Raw genomic sequence first — 21086 nt, 5'->3', positions numbered from 1 at the left:
CCTGGATTTTGTGGGGAATTCTTTTGAACTCCCGAGAGAGTAGACCAGCCTCACAGATCCTACCCACTTCCCCAGTGAAGTGGGTGGTCTAGAGGCTTGTTGACGTGATTCCACAGTGCATCACATCATCATACTAACACAATGCTACCGATCATGGCAACTCCCACACTGACCTCCCTTCAGGGATCTTCCACAGGAGACATAAAAGCTACCTGCTGATTAGTTGAGGAGTTTACTGCTAAATTTTGCACCTAGAGACAACATCAGTAAATGAACCATTACAATTTCCCCTATAAGCTGATAGTAAACTAAATAAAAGCCATTACTTTTCTGTGTTCTCAGATGGAAGTAGATAGGCAAAGCACACAATTCCTAGGAATGTCACCACCTGCAGGTATTTCTGAGACAGGAACATCTCGTGATTCTGTAAAAATCTGGAAACCAAGCAAAATAATAATTATATACACTTTTTAAAGCCATTAAAGTCCAGGAATGGTTAATTTAAATAAGGGCTCATGCTAGTCATTACTTGACTGTGATACTTATGAATGCTTAAAATTTGACGAGGTCTTCAATAAGCTTAAAGTGGTGAGTGTCACCTTCATGTGGTTATTCGGTCTGACACCTAAACAACTGGAAATGTGGAATTTTTTCATGCAAATTGTGGTCATTTAACTTACAGATCCGTACAGATCTAGCTTGAATTTTAATGTTGTTTAAAACAAACTTGACCAAAAAATATAAGTAAATGGAAAATGAAAATAAATATTTGCAACTCATTTGCCTAGAGAGTGCTGATAGTGTGTTAGCCTTCTCTCCTACCTAGAACTACATTTTGGACAACCAACCAGCTGCAGTTCAGTCTCTCACCTCAGGCTCTTTAGGCAAATATTATCAAATACATGCTGTTTATGAAAAGTGAAGCAAATGCAGCAAGTCTAGTTCTCTTCATGTTACTATTGATTTATTTATTTATTTATTAACAGTTTCTTATATAGCGCAGCATATTCCGTTGCGCTTTACAATTGTAAGCATTAATAGAACAAAACTGGATAATAACAGACAGATATATAGGTAGGAAGGCCCTGCTCGCAAGCTTACAATCTATAGATTGATGCTCAATTGTATTAAATAGTAGTTTATTTACAGTCTTTTATATACATAATGCAAACTTGCCTACCCTCCCGATTTGGTTGGGAGCCTCCCGAAAATCGTGTGCCGCTCCCGACCTCCTGGGAAGGCAGGCAATTCTCCCGGCTGCCGCCCACCCCTCCTAGCCCCCCCCGCAATAACCCCTGCAAACCCCGCAGCCGGGGGGGTGACGCGATTTGCCTAATTTTGGCCCCGCCCCCTGCTTCACAATGCCTATTTTATTGGCATTGTGTAGTGGGGGCGGAGCCAATCTGACGCAATCACGTGACCCCGCCATGCCCACAAGTGCTGTCCCCCTTGTCCCGGCCACGCCCCCCCATCCTGCCGATCTGGCTGCTCCCTCCCGGAAGGAGCAGCCAGAAAGTCGGCAGGTATGATATAATGTACTTATACACATAGGTTTCAACATTCAGGTGTTTATTTAAGGTCATGCGTGCCACATTCTGGGGATGTGACTGTTTTATAGTAGGTGCGGCTACACCCCATACTTGCCAACTCTCCATCATTGTTAGGGAGACTCCCTGAAATAGTAGCAATCTCCCTGTTTCCATGAAGAGTATAGTAATCTCCCTGATTGCACCTTACCCCCTTTATGTAGACTGCTATATTTAAAAAAACACCTGAGATATATACATTCAAATAGGATCATTGGTATAATTTCCCTGTATTGGTTATAAGGCACAATGATTCCTATGGCTACATGCATTTTCTGAAAAGTACCATTGTATTTTCATCAACAAATAGATCTTACTGACTGCTTTTAGGCTCGTTTACAATTGGATGTAAGTCAGGTTTATGACACGCCCCTCAGATGTAGCAGTACACGTAAACTTTAACGCACGCTCATTGGTGTTGTTTTCACAATTTCCTTGAAATGCTTTTTCAAAAGTAGGGAAGTATGCTACACCCCCAGTGGGAGTACCTTGTTTTTCTGTAGTGTTAAGCCACCCCATACCTCCCACTGCTCTCCCCATACACCCTTAAGCTGGGTACACACTAGACCAGTGGTCTCCAACGTTGAGGTGTGAGCTACTTTAGAAAAATGAAACCTGAAAAGCTACTAAAATTGTAGAAAAAAAAAAAATCGAACAATTGAAGATAATGTAATGAAAAAAAAAAAAAAGTTTCATAGAAAATAAGAATGCATTTAATAATTACAGTGATATTGTTGCAGTTTGTAAATAAAATTTAAGCACAGGCACATTTCACTGTTAATTACCGGCTCCAAGGAGGTACGTGTAGTAGAGGAGCAAAAGGTATAGGCAGGGCTGCTGTGTGATTTTCCGTCAGGGCGGGAGTCACTCGCTCCGCCGTGGAACCACGGGGACGCACATCAGGTGATTGCTGTAGAGGCATTGACAATTACCTGACGTGCTTCCCTGTGGCTCCAGCCATGGCGTTGATGCAGAGGTCACTTCCTCCTAGTTAACTCGGCAGTACTGCAGCTAGATGAGCTACCAAAATTAAGACCGCAAGCTACCGGTAACTCGCAAGCTACAGGTTGCAGACCACTGCACTAGACAATATGTTGTCCAATCCCGCTGATCGGAGCAACATATCGGGTACATAGTCTAATGTGTACCTATGATATGCGCACTCCCACGGGTCGCTAGCGACATCGCCCCTCGGCCCTACTGCAAGGCCGACGGGGGAAGTCGCTAACGATGCCATGCTGCAGAATGTAGCATGACATGTACTGTAGCTCTTCCCCGTCAGATCCGGCATGGGCAAGTGTGTATGCACTTGCTGCATGCAGGGTCCCATCGCCGGTGTTATTGTGCTGGATGCACATCGTGTAGTGTGTACCCAGCTTAAGCTTGCCAAACATCTAACAGTGGACATGGTTTCAGACCTCTGTCATGTCAGGACAGAGGTCTGAAACCATATATATGAGTTGCTGTATATGATGAACAGATCATATACAGCAGGCCAGTCCCATCAAATGGGGACTGTTCAGCAAAAATCAGGACTGTTGAGAGATATGCATACACCATCTTCACCTCACTCTGCTGTACATTTTCCTATAGATTCCTACAGATTTTCTAAAACTTCCTGGGTGCCTGTAACAGCGCATACCGTTGCTCATACCAGTCATCTCATATATATGCCCTGAGCATACACTCAGGATACCACTCCTAGCTCGCTCTGGCATCACTGGTCTCTCTTACTACCTGGGGCTGATGCAGAGTTGAATCTATACCTATGTTTGTGGTGCATATTTTCCATTTATTCACACTTCACATGCACCAAAAATGCATACTAGAATTAGGTTGTGATGGAGCGTTGTCACATAAGCAGTGGGTGTTTGTTCACACAAATGTGTCCTGTGCAGACTTGGACATAGGCAAAATACATTTGTTTGGGGTTGTATCTTTTGCATTTAGTGTAGCCTAGGTGCAAGTCTTCACTGACGATGATGATGATGACTAGTAGCAAACCGCATATGCTGCAGTTGCAGACATATCTGAAGATGTGTACAATTCTGCATATGATCGAACGTACTATGCGTCTTTTCAGCAATGTACACCTGATTCCCTTCCAACTCTGCACCAGGTTCTCTTGGTCTGATACAAAGTCGGATGCAAGTGTGGTCGCATTGTATGTACAGATTAAATGAAAACATTGCCTTTATACTGAGTTACATGCAGCTATGCAGCTGCACAGCCTCTATCCATATTCTTGTAGCAGTAACTGTCATCACTATCAATGTGCACCTGTACGCTCAGGATATGCCTTCAAAACACTTGATCGCCCTGTTGCCATCCAGTTACGCCCATTCAGGTGCAAGTGAATGGGATAAGTCCCCTGTGATGTTATTCTTGGTAGATATTTTGCCAATTTAAAACACCGGCAACTACACCACATCTTGCACCCCTTGCAGCCTGCTCTGAGCCCGAATTCGCTCAATTTTGCTGGCAGACCCATACTTTTGTGTGAGTTCTGGCTTCCATAAAGTGCTGCTTTTGCCGCGATGACTGGCAACCGTGAGATCATCACGCATAATTGGAATGACCCCAAGGAGTATCCAGGAGACGTAAACAAGGCCAATAACACAAGCCAGACACACATGGAGTAATTGTAATTAAGATTTCATCCAGATGATGATGATGTGTAAAAAATGCTAAAGCGGCACGCATGCACCATGAGACGAAGGAGCTAGTTCATGGGCTCAATGGTACCACTGCCACTGCAGTGATTAGCAGGGCGCAGGCATGTAGGGATTCAGGGAGCTGACAGTAGCTGATAATTAAACTTCCTGCACCGGTGCAATAAAGGTTTTGTAATCAATGTGGAGCAGCATGTGTGATGAGGTTAGGTATGAAGAAAGTAGTCATGATAAATGAGCAACACAAGTTGTATGACACCACCATCGAAACGTGCGCTAGCCCTATGGCAGGTACAGATTTTCTGTCTGAGTATGGCCTACAAAGTGAACGAATGGGCATCTGTCTACATAAACACTTCAGCAACATCCCGCGACACTCCCATAACACGCTTATAAGATGGACCATCTCCGTGTGTCTGTTTTGCCACCTCCCAGTCACCACCAAAGAATGCCCAGCACTTTTTCCAATACATTTCTGATACCATACGTCTCAATAAAAAAACCTTGGTGTGTACACTCTGTGTAACACATTCACCATAGGAGCTTTTAGGGATCTCGCACACGTGCTGTAGCAACTCCCTGAACTTCGGCATTGCATGGAACTCTGAATCAGACCCAAAGTGTTATTTGCAGAATCTTTGATTTATTTTAGTCACTCTTATTTGTCTGATTATACTAATAGAGAATATATTGAAATAAGTGAATATGTGTAGCAGGGCCGGCTCCAGGGTTAATAGCGCCCTGTGCCGGCCGAGTGACCTGCGCTCCTTATTGCGCACGGCTGCCTCAAATTGGGGATGTGGCCTAATTGCTATAGGCCACGCCTCCTTATGTGACGTTATCTGAGGGGCGTTCCCGCAAGCATGCCTCCAAATAACGTCAGGCTGGGGGGAGCATCACTAGCTGGGTTTCCCCCAGCCCTCTCACGGCACTGAATGAATGCCGCATGCATGCGCGCAGCATCCATTCAGACTCCGGGGTCCCGGCACAACTGCGGCGGTGGGCGTCCCAACCCGCCGATTTGACCACCCACGGTCCTACTCGGCCCCTGGGTGGAACAGCGGGACAGTATTGTCCCGCTGAAATTGGGATGCTGGGGAAGGGTGCGCCCTCTTTGGGTTCGACCGCTCAGGTTGAACACCCCTAGAGCCGGCCCTGATGTTTAGATTGCTGCTTTATTAGTATAGAGTAGGTATGATGGAGAAAATACATTTTGCTTCTTGATATTTGTAACTTGTTTTTTTTAAATACGGCTGAAATCATTGCAGGAAAAGAATCAAATAAAAATAATAGATTAAATAATTAGGATTTATTTATCATACAACTGGTTGCTATTTAATGCAATATGATTGTAACATATATGTGATGCATTATTTATGTGTTGAATTCTATTAAACTAAAAGTGCAAGATAGTTTATTAGTTTATATTATGTGATAATTTTATAAATGTTTGACCCATATTGATACATACAGTATGTCATAATATAACGAGTTGGAGAGCTTTGCAAGTGGCATGTCATGGTTTTAATAAAATTAATTAATAAGAAAAAACCTCCTGTGGCATGTGCCAATATGTAGTATCATCATTAGCATATTGCAATCACAGAACCATGGTCACCCAACTGTCATGATCTTCTGAAAGTCCATCAGTGATGACAGGATCAGGGAGTGAAACAAATGAAAGATAATTTAAATTGAGGTAAATCTAATGCTATCCAAGGTGATTCTTAATCAGATGAAAAAATTTTGAAAATCAGGAGCAGGAGGTGGACAAAAAACTACTATCATTATTGCACAGACCTTTAGGTAACCAATTCCAGCTGGTATAGTTCGTGAGGTTGGTAAATACACAAATGTTGGTATATGAGTGATTGTACGAATGTTGGTCCTCCACAGTTTTGGTCAACATTTTGCTGTAACAAGCAGTGAATGTCAGTGTGTACAAAGCATCACACGTTGGTCCATCCAGAGCAATTCAAACTACCTTTGAGACTTGCTGTCACTTCCCATCTCTCTCTGGTCCTGTGTTTTTCTGTTGATGGTGACAGTGAGGTAGGAGCAGTATCATCCATAGATGAAAGGTCAAATTCACCAGATGTAGACCAGTGCCTGCTCCTAAAGTGGTGTGGCAAAAGAATTGACTTTGCCCCCTTGACCCAGAGCATGCTCTAAAGAAGCAGAGCTTTTAGGGTGCAGGTAACTCAAAACTCCCACTTTAAGAGCTGGTGCCTGGGCATTGTCACCTACCCCATGGTGCTCTCTCAGGGACAGGATCAACAAAGCTATTCTGCCATTGGAGATTTAAGGGGGGTCTCTCTCCCTGTCTCCCCATTCTGTTTTTCTAACGCCTTTTCTCTCACTCTCCTTCTTTCTCACACTTTAACTTGTACTTTAATAAGTTCTTATGACATTTCCCCCTTTTCTCACACTCCCCCCCTTTTAATACTTTAAATGAGATTTATCAAAGCTTGGAGGTAGATAAAGTAGAGAGAGATTAAGGGCCTGATTCAGAGCCAGACGCTATTTGCGCTCGCTCGTTCAGAAAAAGGGGCCGGATATTTAAATTGGGTGCTCGCTCTTTGTGGTCTGTTGACGCCTCTATGTCTGAGCGAGCGAACTAAATATGCGCTCGCTATTTTGTAAAGACGCCCCCTGGCCGTTCGCATAATACGTCATCTGCGCTATTTATCAGATTAATCGCGTACATCGAAAGGCGTCTGAACTGCTCGCAGTGCTTGTGGTTGGATTTTCCTACCGCAATCATGCGAACAGTTCAGGCTAAGAGACAACCAAGTGACGTGGTTGATGACGCTGCTTTCTTAATTATGCACACCCTTAAAACGCCCGTTTTGACCGTTTGGCACGCCTGCGTTCGGATCTCCACTCCCCGTTTTCAAGCACCTTCCCCTGTTACCACCCACAAACGCCTCATCCTGTCACTCAAATTAGCAGGCACTCGCTATTTTGCGAACACACGATTTCCAGCCGCACTGACTGGTTGGCGCATGCGCATTACGACCCATATGCATGCGCAGATGTGCGAACGAGCGGCCGCTTATGAGCGGCTCTGAATCAGGCCCTAAGTACCAACCAATCAGCTTCTAACTGTGATAAATCTTCCCCATTTGTCTCTAATGACTCTCCCTCCTTTAAACAACTTTGAAGTTCTTTCCTCATCCTTTTCACTTTCCATTTAACAATTTGATGTTCCTCCCTTCATGTCAGTATTCGCCATTATCCTTTTCTGCAGAAATTAATTCAATTAGTTATTGAATTGTCATACCCAAAAGAGTCGCCAACAAGGTCACTTGATTAAGGAATGAGCGGAGGCAAACTTTGACAAGTAGATGTGATGGACACACCTCTCCAGTTACCCAGTGCTCTGAGGGTATTTGGGCTCCTGTAGCTAAACAGCACCCTGTAAGCCATGTACTAGTGTTACGATACCCATTACTTCTGCCAAAATCCTGTGACTTGCATGGTAACTGGAGTTTCCTGGTTCATGCTGTGTAATAGCAATGTTTCCTCCCAATCCATGCCCTGTGTAATGTACGATGATCTGTGATTGGTCACACATTATCAGATGTGTATAGCTGTAGTTCATCTCCTGTCCTACAGTAACTGACACTACTTGTTGGAGAATCTAGTGTGGCAGGCTGTTATGCATGGTATCCAGTCTATAGATCAACAGTAAAAAGATTGACAATGTCTAGATAGACACCAGACGTTAGTCAATAGGTCGACAGGGACAAAAGGTCTACACACTAAAGGTCGACATGTAAGAGGTCGACAGGTACAAATGGTCGACAGGGTCAAAAGGTCGACAAAAATGGTCGACATATTATTATTATTATTATTTTTTTTTTAGGGTTAGGCACTTACCAGAGGGTTAGGGTTAGGCACTTACTCCGATGGTTAGGGTTAGGCACTAGAAGGGACGGTTAGGGTCAGGCACCTACCCTGACGGTTAAGGTTAGGCACCAGGAGGGAGAGTTAGGGTTAGGCACCAAGGGGAAGGTTAAGGTTAGGGTGAAGATTAGGGTTAGAAAAAAAACAAATAGGTCACTTGATTAAGGAATGAGCGGAGGCAAACTTTGACAAGTAGATGGGATGGACACATCTCTCCAGTTACCAAGTGCTTTGAGGGTATTTGGGCTCCTGTAGCTAAACAGCACCCTGTAAGCCATGTACTGGTGTTATGATACCCATTACTAGTGCCAGAATCCCCTGTGTGACTTGCGTGATAACTGGAGTTTCCTGGCTCATGCTGTGTAATAGCAATGTTTCCTCTCAATCCATGCCCTGTGTAATGTACGATGATCTGTGATTGGTCACACATTATCAACTGTGTATAGCTGAAGTTCATCTCATGGTCTAACAGACACTACTTGTTGGAGAATCTAGTGTGGCAGGCTGTTATGCATGGTATCCGGTCTATAGATTGACAGTAAAAAGGTTGACAATGTCTAGATAGCCAACAGCTGTTACACAGTCAATATGTCGACAGGATTAAAAGGTCTACACACTAAAGGTCGACATTTAAGAGGTCGACAGGTACAAATGGTCGACAGGGTCAAAAGTTCGACCCCAAAAGTGGTCGACGCATATTGTTTAAAAAAAATTTAGGGTTAGGGTTAGGCACTTACCCCTATGGTTAGGCACTTACCAGAGGGCTAGGGTTAGGCACTAGAAGGGACGATTAAGGTCAGACACCTACCCTAACGGTTAGGGTTAGGCAGCAAGGGGAGGGTTAGGGTGAAGATTAGGGTTAGAAAAAAATAATGTGTAGACCATTTTTGTGTCGACATTTTAACCCCGTCAACCATTTGTACCTGTCGTCCTTCTTACATGTCGACCTTTAGTGTGTCTACATTTTGTCCCTGTCGACATTTTGTCCCTGAGGACCTGTTGACTGTCTAACATCTGGTGTCTATCTAGGCATTGTCGAAGCCAGATGATTGGCTGAGACAGAATCTGTTAAAATTAAAATCTGCACGACGCCATTTTGCGAATGGCAACAAGACGCCATTTTGTGAATGGCCGCCCAACACCATTTTAGCGAATCTCACACAATATCAGTACATACGGCGATGTTATTATTTAGCGTCGTGCGATTCCCACGCAATAGAACAATGTTAAAAGTCCTCATTATATAAATGCATACATTTATTAAAACATATAATATGAACAATCATGCAAAACATGTACCACAGTGTACTCCACAAACACGTAGACGCACAACGCTAACTAGTGTCTTTTCTTAATATCCTTACACTTACACATTGCACACTTACATAGAAAGGTTCCCTAGCATTAAGGTTAATATTGAAGGTTATATTCATTATTAATTAAGTAATAAAGCGACTGTATGTAAGATCTCAGGTTTAGTACATGATAAGCAGACCGTGTTTGGTGCTATTCTAAACCACTGTTTATTTGCAGATCTCCAGTTCCATTGGCAGGGAGATCGCAAAATGTGTCTGCAAATTATGGATCATAGAGAGATAGGCATTGAAATGTACTCTGTAATGTAATGTTTATTAGCCAGTTTAGACTTGTTCTTCGGCGGGAAAACGGACACAAAGAGCTGTTGGAGGCTGAACTATTACAATACAAACTGACCTATGAACTGTATCGTAACAGAAGAACCAGGAAGAAGAACCAATGGGATTATGCCAACTTGTTCTATTGTACTGCCTATCTCTGTAAGGTTACATAAGCAGGCTCTGTGAATCTGAATCCAGAGCGCATGCGTATGTATTCGACTGTACCTTGTGATTGTATAATTTGTTTGCGCTAATTGTATTTAGATCATAGCGTGTAACTATATACTTTTTGGTGAATAATATCTTTTTGTGCTTTGGAACCACAATCAAAGTCTGGAAAGCAATTATTTCTTGTGCGACTTATAACGCTAAATAGCGACAATTAGGGTGTATAGATCATTAGGTATCCATAACATTGTCGACCTTTTTACTGTCTATCTTTCAATCCACACCCGTTATGATACTGTATGTGAACTGTTCACTCTCACAACATCCATGCACCATTAGGGATACTTGTGGGAGGCTCACAATTTTTCGGGTAACCGCCCGCAACCCCGGAAGAGTAGGCAGATCTCCCGCAGCACGTCCACTTCCTAGTCAAGTGGGCAGGATGGGGAGATTTCCAGATAAATTTGCGGGTCCGTAGGGTGGGGGCTAGGCTAAATGACGCGATTCGCGTCATTTAGCCCTGCCCCCTCCCCAATGATCCGCGAATCGCGGGGTTTTCCTGTAAAGGGGGCTAGGCCTAATGACGCCGATAGTTTGGCCCCGCACCCTGAACCTGAGAGAAGCGGCTCCTCTCTGGCTGCTCCCGGAAAGGAGTCCTTAAATGTCGGTAAGTATGACAATAGGTCTGATTCAGAGTTAAATGATTTGCAGTAAGCTGTGACTGCAAACAGTGGCGTAACTACTGCCCCCGCAGCCCCCGCGGTGGCTTGGAGGCGCCGGGTAGCTTGGGGGTGACGGGGGCAGTGGTTACGCCACTGCAACTATGAGCGCGGGCCTCTGAAATGATCGGAGGCTAAGGAAGCCTCCGATCACTTCAGAGGCCAGCGTTCCCAGTAATGCAGTGCGCGGGTGACGTCGTGACGTCACCCGCGACCTGGGGAACCTGCGCGACCGCGTCTGCTGGATCTATTTAGATCCAGTCAGCGTGACAGCGGGAGAGACAACGCGGATGACAGCGTGCAAAGTCAGGTAAGTGAGGGAGGGGGGGGGAGGGAGAGAGGTTTGGGGAGGCCACAACTACAGGAGAGGCCACAACTACAGTGGGCACTACTAAAATGGGCACAACTACAGAGGGCACTTCTAGAAGGGGCACAACTACCCAGGGCACTACTAGAAGGGGCACAACTACAGGGGGCACTACTAAAAGAGGCACTACTAGAAAGGGCACAACTACAGGGGGCATTACTAAAAGGGGCACAACTACAGGGGGCACTACTTTAATGGGCACAACTACAGGGGGCCCTGCATAATTGGCACTACTACAGGGGGCATTGCATAATGGGCACTATTACAGGGGGCATTGCATAAGGGGCACTTGCTACAGGGGGCATTGCATATGGGGCACAACTACAGGGGGCACTACTTTACTGGGCACAACTACAGGGGGCCCTGCATAATGGGCACAACTACAGGGGGCCCTGCATAATGGGCACTACTACAGGGGGCATTGCATAAGGGGCACTATTACAGGGGACATTGCATAAGGGCACTAGTATAGGGGGCATTGCATATGGGGCACAACTACAGGGGGCACTACTTTAATGGGCACAACTACAGGGGGCCCTGCATAATGGGCACTATTACAGGGGGCATTGCATAAGGGGCACTATTACAGGGGGCATTGCATAAGGGGCACTAGTATAGGGGGCACTTTATAAGGGGTACTAACTTGATACACGCAGTTTACAGGTTATAAACTATGTTCCCAATAATCTGGTTCTACACGGACATAAAATCTGTGCAACCTGTCTTGAGCTGAGGTGACAGACTGGCAGGAGCAGAGAGGAGGGTTGGTGAAGTAGATCTGTCAGGGTGGGATGTAATGGGCATTACTGTTTGGCATAATGTGTATTTGGCATTACTGTGTGCACAATGTGCTATTAGGGACATTACTGTGTGGCATAATGTGTTGTATGTGGCATTACAGTGTGGAATAATGTGAAATAGGGGCATTACAGTGTGGCATAAATTTGTTATAAGGGCATTACTGTATGTCATTATGTGTTATACGTGGCATTATTGTGTGGCATGTGTAAGGGTCATTGCTGTGTGGCATAATGTGTTGTAAGGGGCATTCCGGTGTGGTATACTGTGTTATAAGTGGCATTACTTAGTGTGTCATAATGTGTAAGGCACATTACTGTATCATGTAACCACACACCTTAAATGTCGTCTTTGGGTGTGTTTGATCTTTGGGCAGGGAAGGGGGGGGGAGGGGGCGTCTGAAACTTTTTTGGCATGGGGGAGCAAAATTTATAGTTACGCCACTGACTGCAAAATTAGGCATCCTGGCATGGCGAGCTCGCAGAAGGAGATCTGCACATGCTCAGTACATGCTCAGTACAGACCGTGCACATACGCAGATCTTCAAACATCGGAGTTGCAGGCAAACTATCAGGTTAGCATACAACTCTCACTCAGGCCCAACGGGAGAATTCTGGATCCAGATGTTTATTAGATACCATTGGTTTACTCCATTTGGGGTCTTTTGTTTTGCTACCATACTTTTCTAATCACAAACGTGAAGAACAACTGATTGTCATCTATCACTAGACTATACATACAGAAGTTTCTAATCCTCAGGCCTCAGCATCCTGAAGAAAGAATGATACAAACAGATGGATAGTACTTTCTGACATGTCTTACAATAGCAGTCTGTAATTAATTACATCTAATTACATGGTGTTCTATAAGCTTTTATCTTTCAGTACATCTAATTAGTAACATTCCGTGTTAATCTGAGCTTTCTATAGTGCATTTTATGTTTTTATTCTCTGCTTTTAAATATGGACATTTTTAATTAATATGATGTATGAATAAGTAGCTGTAGAAAACTATTTGTAATGACAGAAAATGCATAAACATATTAACATACCAAAGGTAACTGTTTACAATAACTGGAAGGATGCATAACCCATGTCACTACTGTCCTTTGGCTCTAAATAGAATTTAGGGCCCGATTCAGACCAGCTCGTTAGATGTGTTCGCACGCGCAAAAGTATGCAAATCCCACGATCGCACAGCAAGGTATTAGCACGCCCACTATGTCTTGGCGTGCGATCGTGGTGTGTATTTAGACATCCGCCAGCCTGTCTTAAAACGCTCACTTATACACGTCATCTCCAGGAAGTGTATGCAACAATCGGTAACATCGAGTATAATCGGAAGCGTATGCAGCACTTGTGGCTGACCATACCCTACCGCAAGCACTGCGAGTGCTTCAGTGTCTAAATCAACCATGTGACGTGTACTATGACGCTGCGTCTTAATTATGCACGACTCTGAACCGGTGTTAAAACGCTCAGGCACGCCTGCATTCGCACCACCACTCCCCCGTTTCCATCGACCAACCCGTCACCACCCACAAATAGCTCGTCCTGTCACTCAAGCTAGCGAGGTGTCTATGCATAAGGGACGAATGCTTCACGATCGCATGGACTGCTTCTCACACGCGCACTGCGATGCATACGTAGATTGCAAACATCGGCAGGCTACATGCGAATGCAGCCTAGCGAGCAGGTCTGAATCGGGCCCTTAGCTCGCAGTGGAAGAAAATGTGCTCTAAACACTTTCTGTGGCAGAGGTTCCCAACTCCACTATTACAGTCCAGATTTTAAGTTCAGGTTGGGTCTCCCATATCCAAATATTCCGAAATACGGAATAATTTTGGCATGACTGAGATAATGAAACCTTTGATTTTTGATCGGTCAATGTACACAAACTTTGTCTAAAACTCAAATTATTAAAAATATTGTATAAAATAACCTTCAGGCTGTGTGTATAGGGTGTATATGACATATTAATGAATTTCATTTCTGTGCACAAACTTTGCCTGAGCCACAAAATTGTTGAAAATATTGTATAAAAATACCTGCAGGCTGTGTGTATAAGGTGTATATAACACATAAATGCATTGTGTGTGTATATTGGGGTCCCATTCCCAAGATATTTCATTATGGTATGCAAATATTCCAAAATACGGAATATTCCGTTATCCAAAATACCCCTGGTCCCCAGCATTTTGGATATGGGAGACTCAACCTGTATATCCATGCCTGTGTCCAGATGGTTAAGTCAAATTGACTGAATATGCCATGCAGTGTGAGATGCCTGACGTGAGTGAGCTGCCAGATCCCGTGCGTTTCTGCTGGCATCGAGCATCTTTTTTGCCAGAAAATGCGTCTTAGTCGCAGTGCAATGTACGAGAATGCACCAGGAGACTGAGATGATTCATTTAATATGTGACACTTGTATATCTGTGTGTGACTGAGGGCCCGATTCAGCAAGGATCGCAGTTGCTAATACGCACGCAATCGGCTGATTGTTGTGTATTGCGCATGCGTATGTATCACAGTGTGCATGCGCAAACTAGCTATTGCGATCGAGACTGAGATTGCAGCGGCTACGCAGACCCATAGCAGAGTGATTGACAGGAAGTGCTGTTTGTGGGTGGTGACTGGGGGTGGTCGGGTGAACGCAGGCGTGACAGTGCGTTTCAACGGCATCGCAGGGGCGTGCATAACTTATCCACTGCATGGTCATACGCAGCCATAGCACTGATAGCGGGCGTGGCTGGTAACAATTTATGAGTAAGGTCTGGGCTTGTGCAAGTGTGCATATGGGTCCGATGTTACTCGATGTTAAAGATTGCTTCGCTATATTGCTTAGTATTACAAATGTGAGACAAGGGAAAGTGAGCGTACTTATGTTAGGCTGTGATCGCAATGCATTTCCATATCACCGCTTATATTAGCAACGGCATTGCATGCGCATTAGCAAAATAGCGATCCATACTGAATCGGGCCCTGTATGTAAATGAATGGGACTTGTCATGGAAAATAGCGGCGGCCGCAGTATCATAGCACAGCGCTAGAAGATTTGCATGGGATCTGGCATGCCAAGAGAAACTGTTTGGCACAACTGCATCAAGAATGTATGAGGACACATCTATATGCCAGGAAAATGCACCTCACAACATTACAGAACCCCAGAACCCAGTGCAGCTGTAAACAAGAACTCAGGGCTTTAGAAAGCTTTAGGATGGCATCAAACGTGCACTTCTCTGTTTTTCAAGAATATGGTGAATGATAATTTGACCATATCACCTTCCTCCATTGCTTGGAGTTCATTGCTTGTTCTCTTTGCACCACAGAATTCACAGCATATAATGTCAGCTGTGATAAGCGATTAATGCAATGTAATCTTGAAATCAATTGATCTGTAGTTGGGTGCCCGTCTTTCCGTGCTCTTCAATTGAATACACAGAAGTCACGATCGTGGAGTATGCAATTCTGCCCATTGTTGCCCTTTTCTAATGTTTTTCCCTTAGAACTCCATGCTGACATTACTTTTAGACACTGTTGCTCATCAAACATTAGTAGATAGAGCTGTCTTTTGCACTGAATCTCCTGCAATCAGTGGCGGAACTATCAGAGACAATGGAGATAATTAACAATTATTATGGATAAACTGCTAAATAATTTGCATATATGCACATTAATTTTCTGCTTAACCATTATGCTTGTAAATGCTCTCATGTTTGCACTATCTGCCTGCTTAATTACTCCTCCCACTTCCAGTCCTGCATCCTCCAATTTCAGTCCCAACTCTTTTGGGCCCTTCAGTGTAGTGCTCATTTGAATATATGCAAATAAGTTTGCCACCTATCCATTATGATTGTAAATGATCTAATGTTTGCATCATCTGCCTGCTTATTTGACACACAGGTTTAAATAGATAGTGATTAGTATTATAAACAAAAAAATATATTTATTTTTAAATTATATAGTCTACCTAATCCTGAATGATATATTGTGGTATTTAAGAAGGCTATGATTCAAAAGTAAATCGGCAGTAGGGATGGGTAAATTGTATTTAAATAGTCAGGTTAAAACATTTAGTTTACCTAATTGTAGGCACGTATGTGGTTGGCTGGCTGGCTGGCCAGCCACAGCTCAACCATGCCCGAAGCGGCTCTGCTGCAGCATCAGTACATGGCTGTGACTGTGTGTTTAAGGTGGGCAATCGCTCCCCTGTATCTGTCCCTGGGCTTATACTATCATAGCATAAATGTGTAGACGTGCCTACGGCAACAGACACTGTTGCAGTGGCAGCATCGTGTGATTCAGGATAGGGCCCATTGAGTGGTCTAAAGAAAAAAAGTAAAGTTTTTTGTAAATACACTGAGAAATTGAATTTAAACTGTAATAGGTGATTTCAAGTCGACGAACACAAAATATTCATACTTAAAAATTAGCTTTTATTATATTTGATTTAAAAAGTGTTTAAAGAAAAACACTAATAATCAGAGCTATTTTTCTGGAAAAATAGGTTCAGGAACTGGGGGGTGAAGTCACGGGGGTGGAGCTATAGAAACACAATTATATATTATATATACATATATACTATATATATATGTATATATTACATTACATCATAGTTAATGATGGTTCAGGAACTGAGGAGCTCATTCAGACCCGCTTGCTAGATGCGCTCGCTCACACCCTGCATATGCAAATCCAGCGCACACCCAGCAAGGCAGGCGATCGCACGGCAAGGCATTAGCACGCCCACTATGTATTGGCGTGCGATCACTACGTGTATGCAGACGCCCACCAGCCATGCATAAGACAACAATGTCATCTCCTGGAAGTGCATGAAAACATTGGTACATCGAGAACCATCGGTTGTGATCGCAGCGCTTGAGGTTGACTATATCCTGCCGCAAGCACTGCGATCACTTCAGTGTGAAATACAACCAAGTGACGTGTACTATGATGCTGCCTTTTAATTATGCATGCCTCTGAAACGGCGTTGCAACACTCAGTCACACCTGCGTTCGCACCTCCACTCCCCCCTTTCTAGTGGACTGCCCCTGTCACCACCCACAAACGTCCTCTTCTGTCACTCATTCAGATGGACTGTCTATGTTGGGTGAGCGAACGCTTCCCGATCTTTCGCAGTCGTTCGCGCATGCGCATTGCGATGCATACACATGCACAGATTGCAAATATCGGCCAGCTACGAGCGTTCGCATCTTAGCGAGCGGGTCTGAATGAGCTCCTGAGTTCCAGCTGAAAAATAGCACTGCTAATAATAACACTGCACAACAATGAACATGTTTCCGATGTGAAAATAATTACTTCTAATTGATTTCAGCATGCAAAGAATGAATATGACATTTAAAACTCTCAGTTAGCTCTGAGTTCCGAGATATAGCCCATTTATGACGATGTAGGGGTATTCCTAGTGAAGTGGGCAGAATGGAGAGAATCTTACCAGCAACCTGCGTTCCGCGCAGAGGGGGCGGGGCCTAATGACCCAATTAAATGAATCAGTTATTTGTCCCCTCCCCTATTCAAATATATGCGATTCATGGGATTACCCACACAAGATAACTGTGGTGCACTGAGTGACAAGCATAGTGAGCGATTCCACCAAGATATTTCAGCAATGCAACAAAGATATCAGGGTAGGTGAATCACTACTGTTGGCAGTGGCGTAACTAGGTTATTTGGAGCCCAGGGCAAATTTGAAAAGGGAGCCCCCCCTCCCGATGTGCGCGCGCGGTGAAAAAATGGGCGTGGTCACTTAAAAATGTGCTGTGTCAACATGACACACCCCTTTATTTTCACACTGAACATTCCTATCCATATGCACCTTAACCCCAGTAGTACCCCTTATACAGTACCCCCAGTATGGAATTGTGGTCCCTCTTATGCAGGCCCATAGTAGTGCCCCTTATACAGTATCCCCAGTAGTGGTCCCCCCAAATGCAGTGCCCCATGTAATGTTCCCCCTTATGCAGTGCCCCCAGTAGCAGTCCCCACAATGCAGTGTGTCCAGTAGCGGTATCCCCTGATGCAGTGCCCTTTATATGGTGCCCCCAGTAGTAGTCCCCCCCCCTATGCAGTGCCCTTTATATAGTGCCCCCAGCAGTAGTCCCCCCCCATTCAGTTTTCCCAGTAGTGGTCCCCTTATGCAGGCACCCAGTAGTGATCCCCCCTATCCAGTGCCCCCTGTAGTGGCCCTTCCTATTATTGCCCCCAGTAGTGGTCCCCCGAGTGCAGTGCCTCTACTAGTAGGCCCCTTTTATAATGCACCCAGTGGTAGTTCCCCCCCAAGTAGTATGCCCCAGTAGAGGTTCCCCCTCCCGATTAAGTGCCCCCTGTAGTAGCCCCCCCCAGTAGAGGTCATCCCAATAATGGTGCCCCCACCCCCAGTAGAGGTCCTCCCAGTAGTAGCCACCCCCCTCCCCCGTTCTGCAGATAGGTTAAAAAAAAAAATATATGTATATATATAAAAACATACTTACCTGCTGCTCCGGTCCACGCCGCCGCTCCCGCCGCCGCCCGCCAGTCCTCCCGGGCTGGCGTGCTCAGCATTATGGGACAGACGTCATGACGTCATGACGTCAGTCCCATTACCCACTGCAGGAGCCGGACGGAAGTCCGGCTCTTGCAGTGGTAGCTGCTGCAGTCAATGAGAGTCTATCTGACTCTCATTGGCTGCTGTTTAACACACGCATCGCCGCCAGCGCTGGCGGCGATGCGTGTGTTATGCACAGCCTGAGCCCGCCTCCTGGCGCTATTGGGCAAGCGCTCAGGGGGAGGGAACGGGCTCAGGTGTGCAGCACAGGATCGGCGCTACACTTGTGGCTAACTAGGGCGGGCCGGACCGTGGCCGGCGGCGCCCCCCCCGTGCCGCCAGTCCCACGGCGCCCAGGGCACGCAGCCTGCCCGACCCCCTCTAGTTACGCCACTGACTGTCGGACAGTGACAAGAGATGCCCCAGAAGAGGAGTACAAGCGACAAGCAAAGAGAAAGCACCCCCATGAATAGGCCACTATATTAGATAGCACTTTCGTATGCTGTATGTTTGTTTCGTATGCTGTATGTTTGTTTCGTATGCTGTATGTTTGTTTCGTATGCTGTATGTTTGTTTCGTATGCTGTATGTTTGTTTCGTTTTGTGTTCTTATTTGTGATTGATTGAATTAAAACAGCTGTTATTTATTTTCTATCAAGAAAATATCAGATTATTTTAAAATAGCTTTTCACTTTGACTATATTACTAATGTACATACAATATAGTGCAAGTAGTTTAGCTCAAAAAATAGAGCTAGTAAAAGTAATCTGAAATCATTTTAGTTTTCTTGACCTCAAATTAGTAATGTATGACTATTTTTAGAAAGGAAACAAATTAAATGTATTAATTTGTTGTACAGTGTAATTGTTAATAACAATAGCAATTTTTTTTATATAATAGCAGAGCAGTGATAGGAAGTATAGTAGAAAGGGTTTAAAAAGGTATATGCTGGACCTGGCTTGTTCTAATACCTAATATATAATTTTTACCTTAATAACATAAATATCATAAGCATATCTAAGATACTCAAATTTCTAAATGGCACTAAGGTCCTGATACAGAGGTGGACGCAGTGGTGATGTCAGACACTAGCGGCCAATGTCTCCAGTCTGCGCAGACCGTTGAAAGTTGCAGAACATTGTTTGACGCAGAGAGAGGCAATTTCAGTGGGCATTTCTGAGTGGTAAGGAGTCAGGGCTGGTGCAAGGTTTCAGGGGGCTCTATTTATTAACATTATTTTTACTAAAATAAAGTGAAAAAGGGTGTTGTCACACCCTTTTCACATTATTTTAGTTTCACCTGTAGTTATTACAGGGCAATTGGAGTAGAATTAGTAAAATTCTACTCCAACCCCCAGTATCACTTATTTTTAGTAAAGCAGATCGCATTTCCCATAATTGTAATGGGAAATGTGATCTGTGTGCAAGTTACTAAAAATAAATTGTAAAAAAATACCGGGGGAAGCCCTGTGATAATAACGCCACCTGGAGGTGGCGTTATCCAGGGTCTCCCCCGGTTACCAGGCTCCCACTCTGCTCTAACGGGGAGAGCAGAGGCGGGAGCCGGTACCAGTAATCAGCTATGTGGTCTAAGTAGACCGCAAGCTGATTACTGTAAAAAAAAAGAAAAAAAAATAAACATTTTTTTTTTTCCTTACCTGAATCCAGGGACCGGTGATCGGGCCTCCGGTGATGGCTCCTCTCCGGTCAGCTGGTCTCCCACAGTGCACTGGGGCCCGGTCATCAGGTGATCGGGTCCCAGTGCAGTATGGGAGATCACCTGATCGGGAAGCCCGGAGAAGATCACCGGAGGCCAGGAGGTGCAGGTAAGTGTAATGAAGGGGGGGGGGGTCGCGGGGGGGGAGGGGGGGGTCGCGGGGTCCGCGATCGCGGGGGGCGGGGCTTAGCGCCGGGGGCGGGGCTTAGCGTCGGTGGGGGGGTAGTAGCGACAGTGGGTCGGCGCATGCGCGGGCTCTTAGTCGCGGTATTTTTTCCGAAAATACCGCGACTAGAGTGCGGATGGGATCTGCAGGGACAGAGCTTTATCGCAAGCTCTGTCCCTGCAAGGGATTTATAGTAAATCCCTGTGATATTGCCGGAATTCGCAATGCGAATTCACTCGGTAATATCACACTACAATCCGCATTCAATATGCGGATTGTAGTAAATAGAGCCCAGGGTGCCCTAGGCAGAGGTTCACAATTCCGCCCCTGTTTTCCCCCAAACCCTCCGCCCAGCTCACAGACACATACACTGCGCCCTAATAATATCCACATGACCCAAATTAAAGTGATGATTCCCCCTGCAGTGCCCCCAGTAGTAAGGGCCTCTGTAGTGCCCCCAGTTGTAATGTCCTCGTAGTGCCCCCAGTAGTAATGATCCCTGCAGTGCCCACAGTAGTAATGCCCTTGTAGTGCCCCCAGTAGTAATGCTCCCTGCAGTGCCCCTAGTAGTAATGCCCTTGTAGTGCCCCCAATAGTAATGCTCCCTGCAGTGCCCCCAGTAGTAATGCTCCCTGCAGTGCCCCCAGTAGTAATGCCCTTGTAGTGCCCCCAATAGTAATGCTCCCTGCAGTGCCCCCAGTAGTAATGCTCCCTGCAGTGCCTCAGTAGTAATGCCCCTTGAAGCGCTCCCAGTAGTAAGGGCCCCTATTGTGCCCATAGTTGTAGTGCCCCCAATAGTGCCCCCA

The 21086-nt window shown here is 45.1% G+C and overlaps 1 protein-coding gene across 1 annotated transcript in view; it reads right to left on the bottom strand.

The window, feature by feature from the left end:
* LOC148508205 (uncharacterized) overlaps positions 1 to 21086 on the bottom strand; it is a 64922-nt gene that overhangs the window by 12941 nt on the left and 30895 nt on the right. The window contains exon 2 of the mRNA XM_088444927.1: positions 327 to 434. Coding sequence (XP_088301053.1) covers positions 327 to 415 — 89 coding nt within the window. The 5' untranslated portion in view covers positions 416 to 434. The remainder of the gene's footprint in view (positions 1 to 326; positions 435 to 21086) is intronic.

This window comes from Taudactylus pleione, unplaced genomic scaffold (assembly GCF_031769625.1).
Source record: "Taudactylus pleione unplaced genomic scaffold, aTauple2 ptg000374l, whole genome shotgun sequence".
NCBI classification, from domain to species: domain Eukaryota; kingdom Metazoa; phylum Chordata; class Amphibia; order Anura; family Myobatrachidae; genus Taudactylus; species Taudactylus pleione.
The sequence above is the reverse complement of the archived record's forward strand: the minus strand, read 5'-3'. Positions and strand labels throughout refer to the sequence as shown.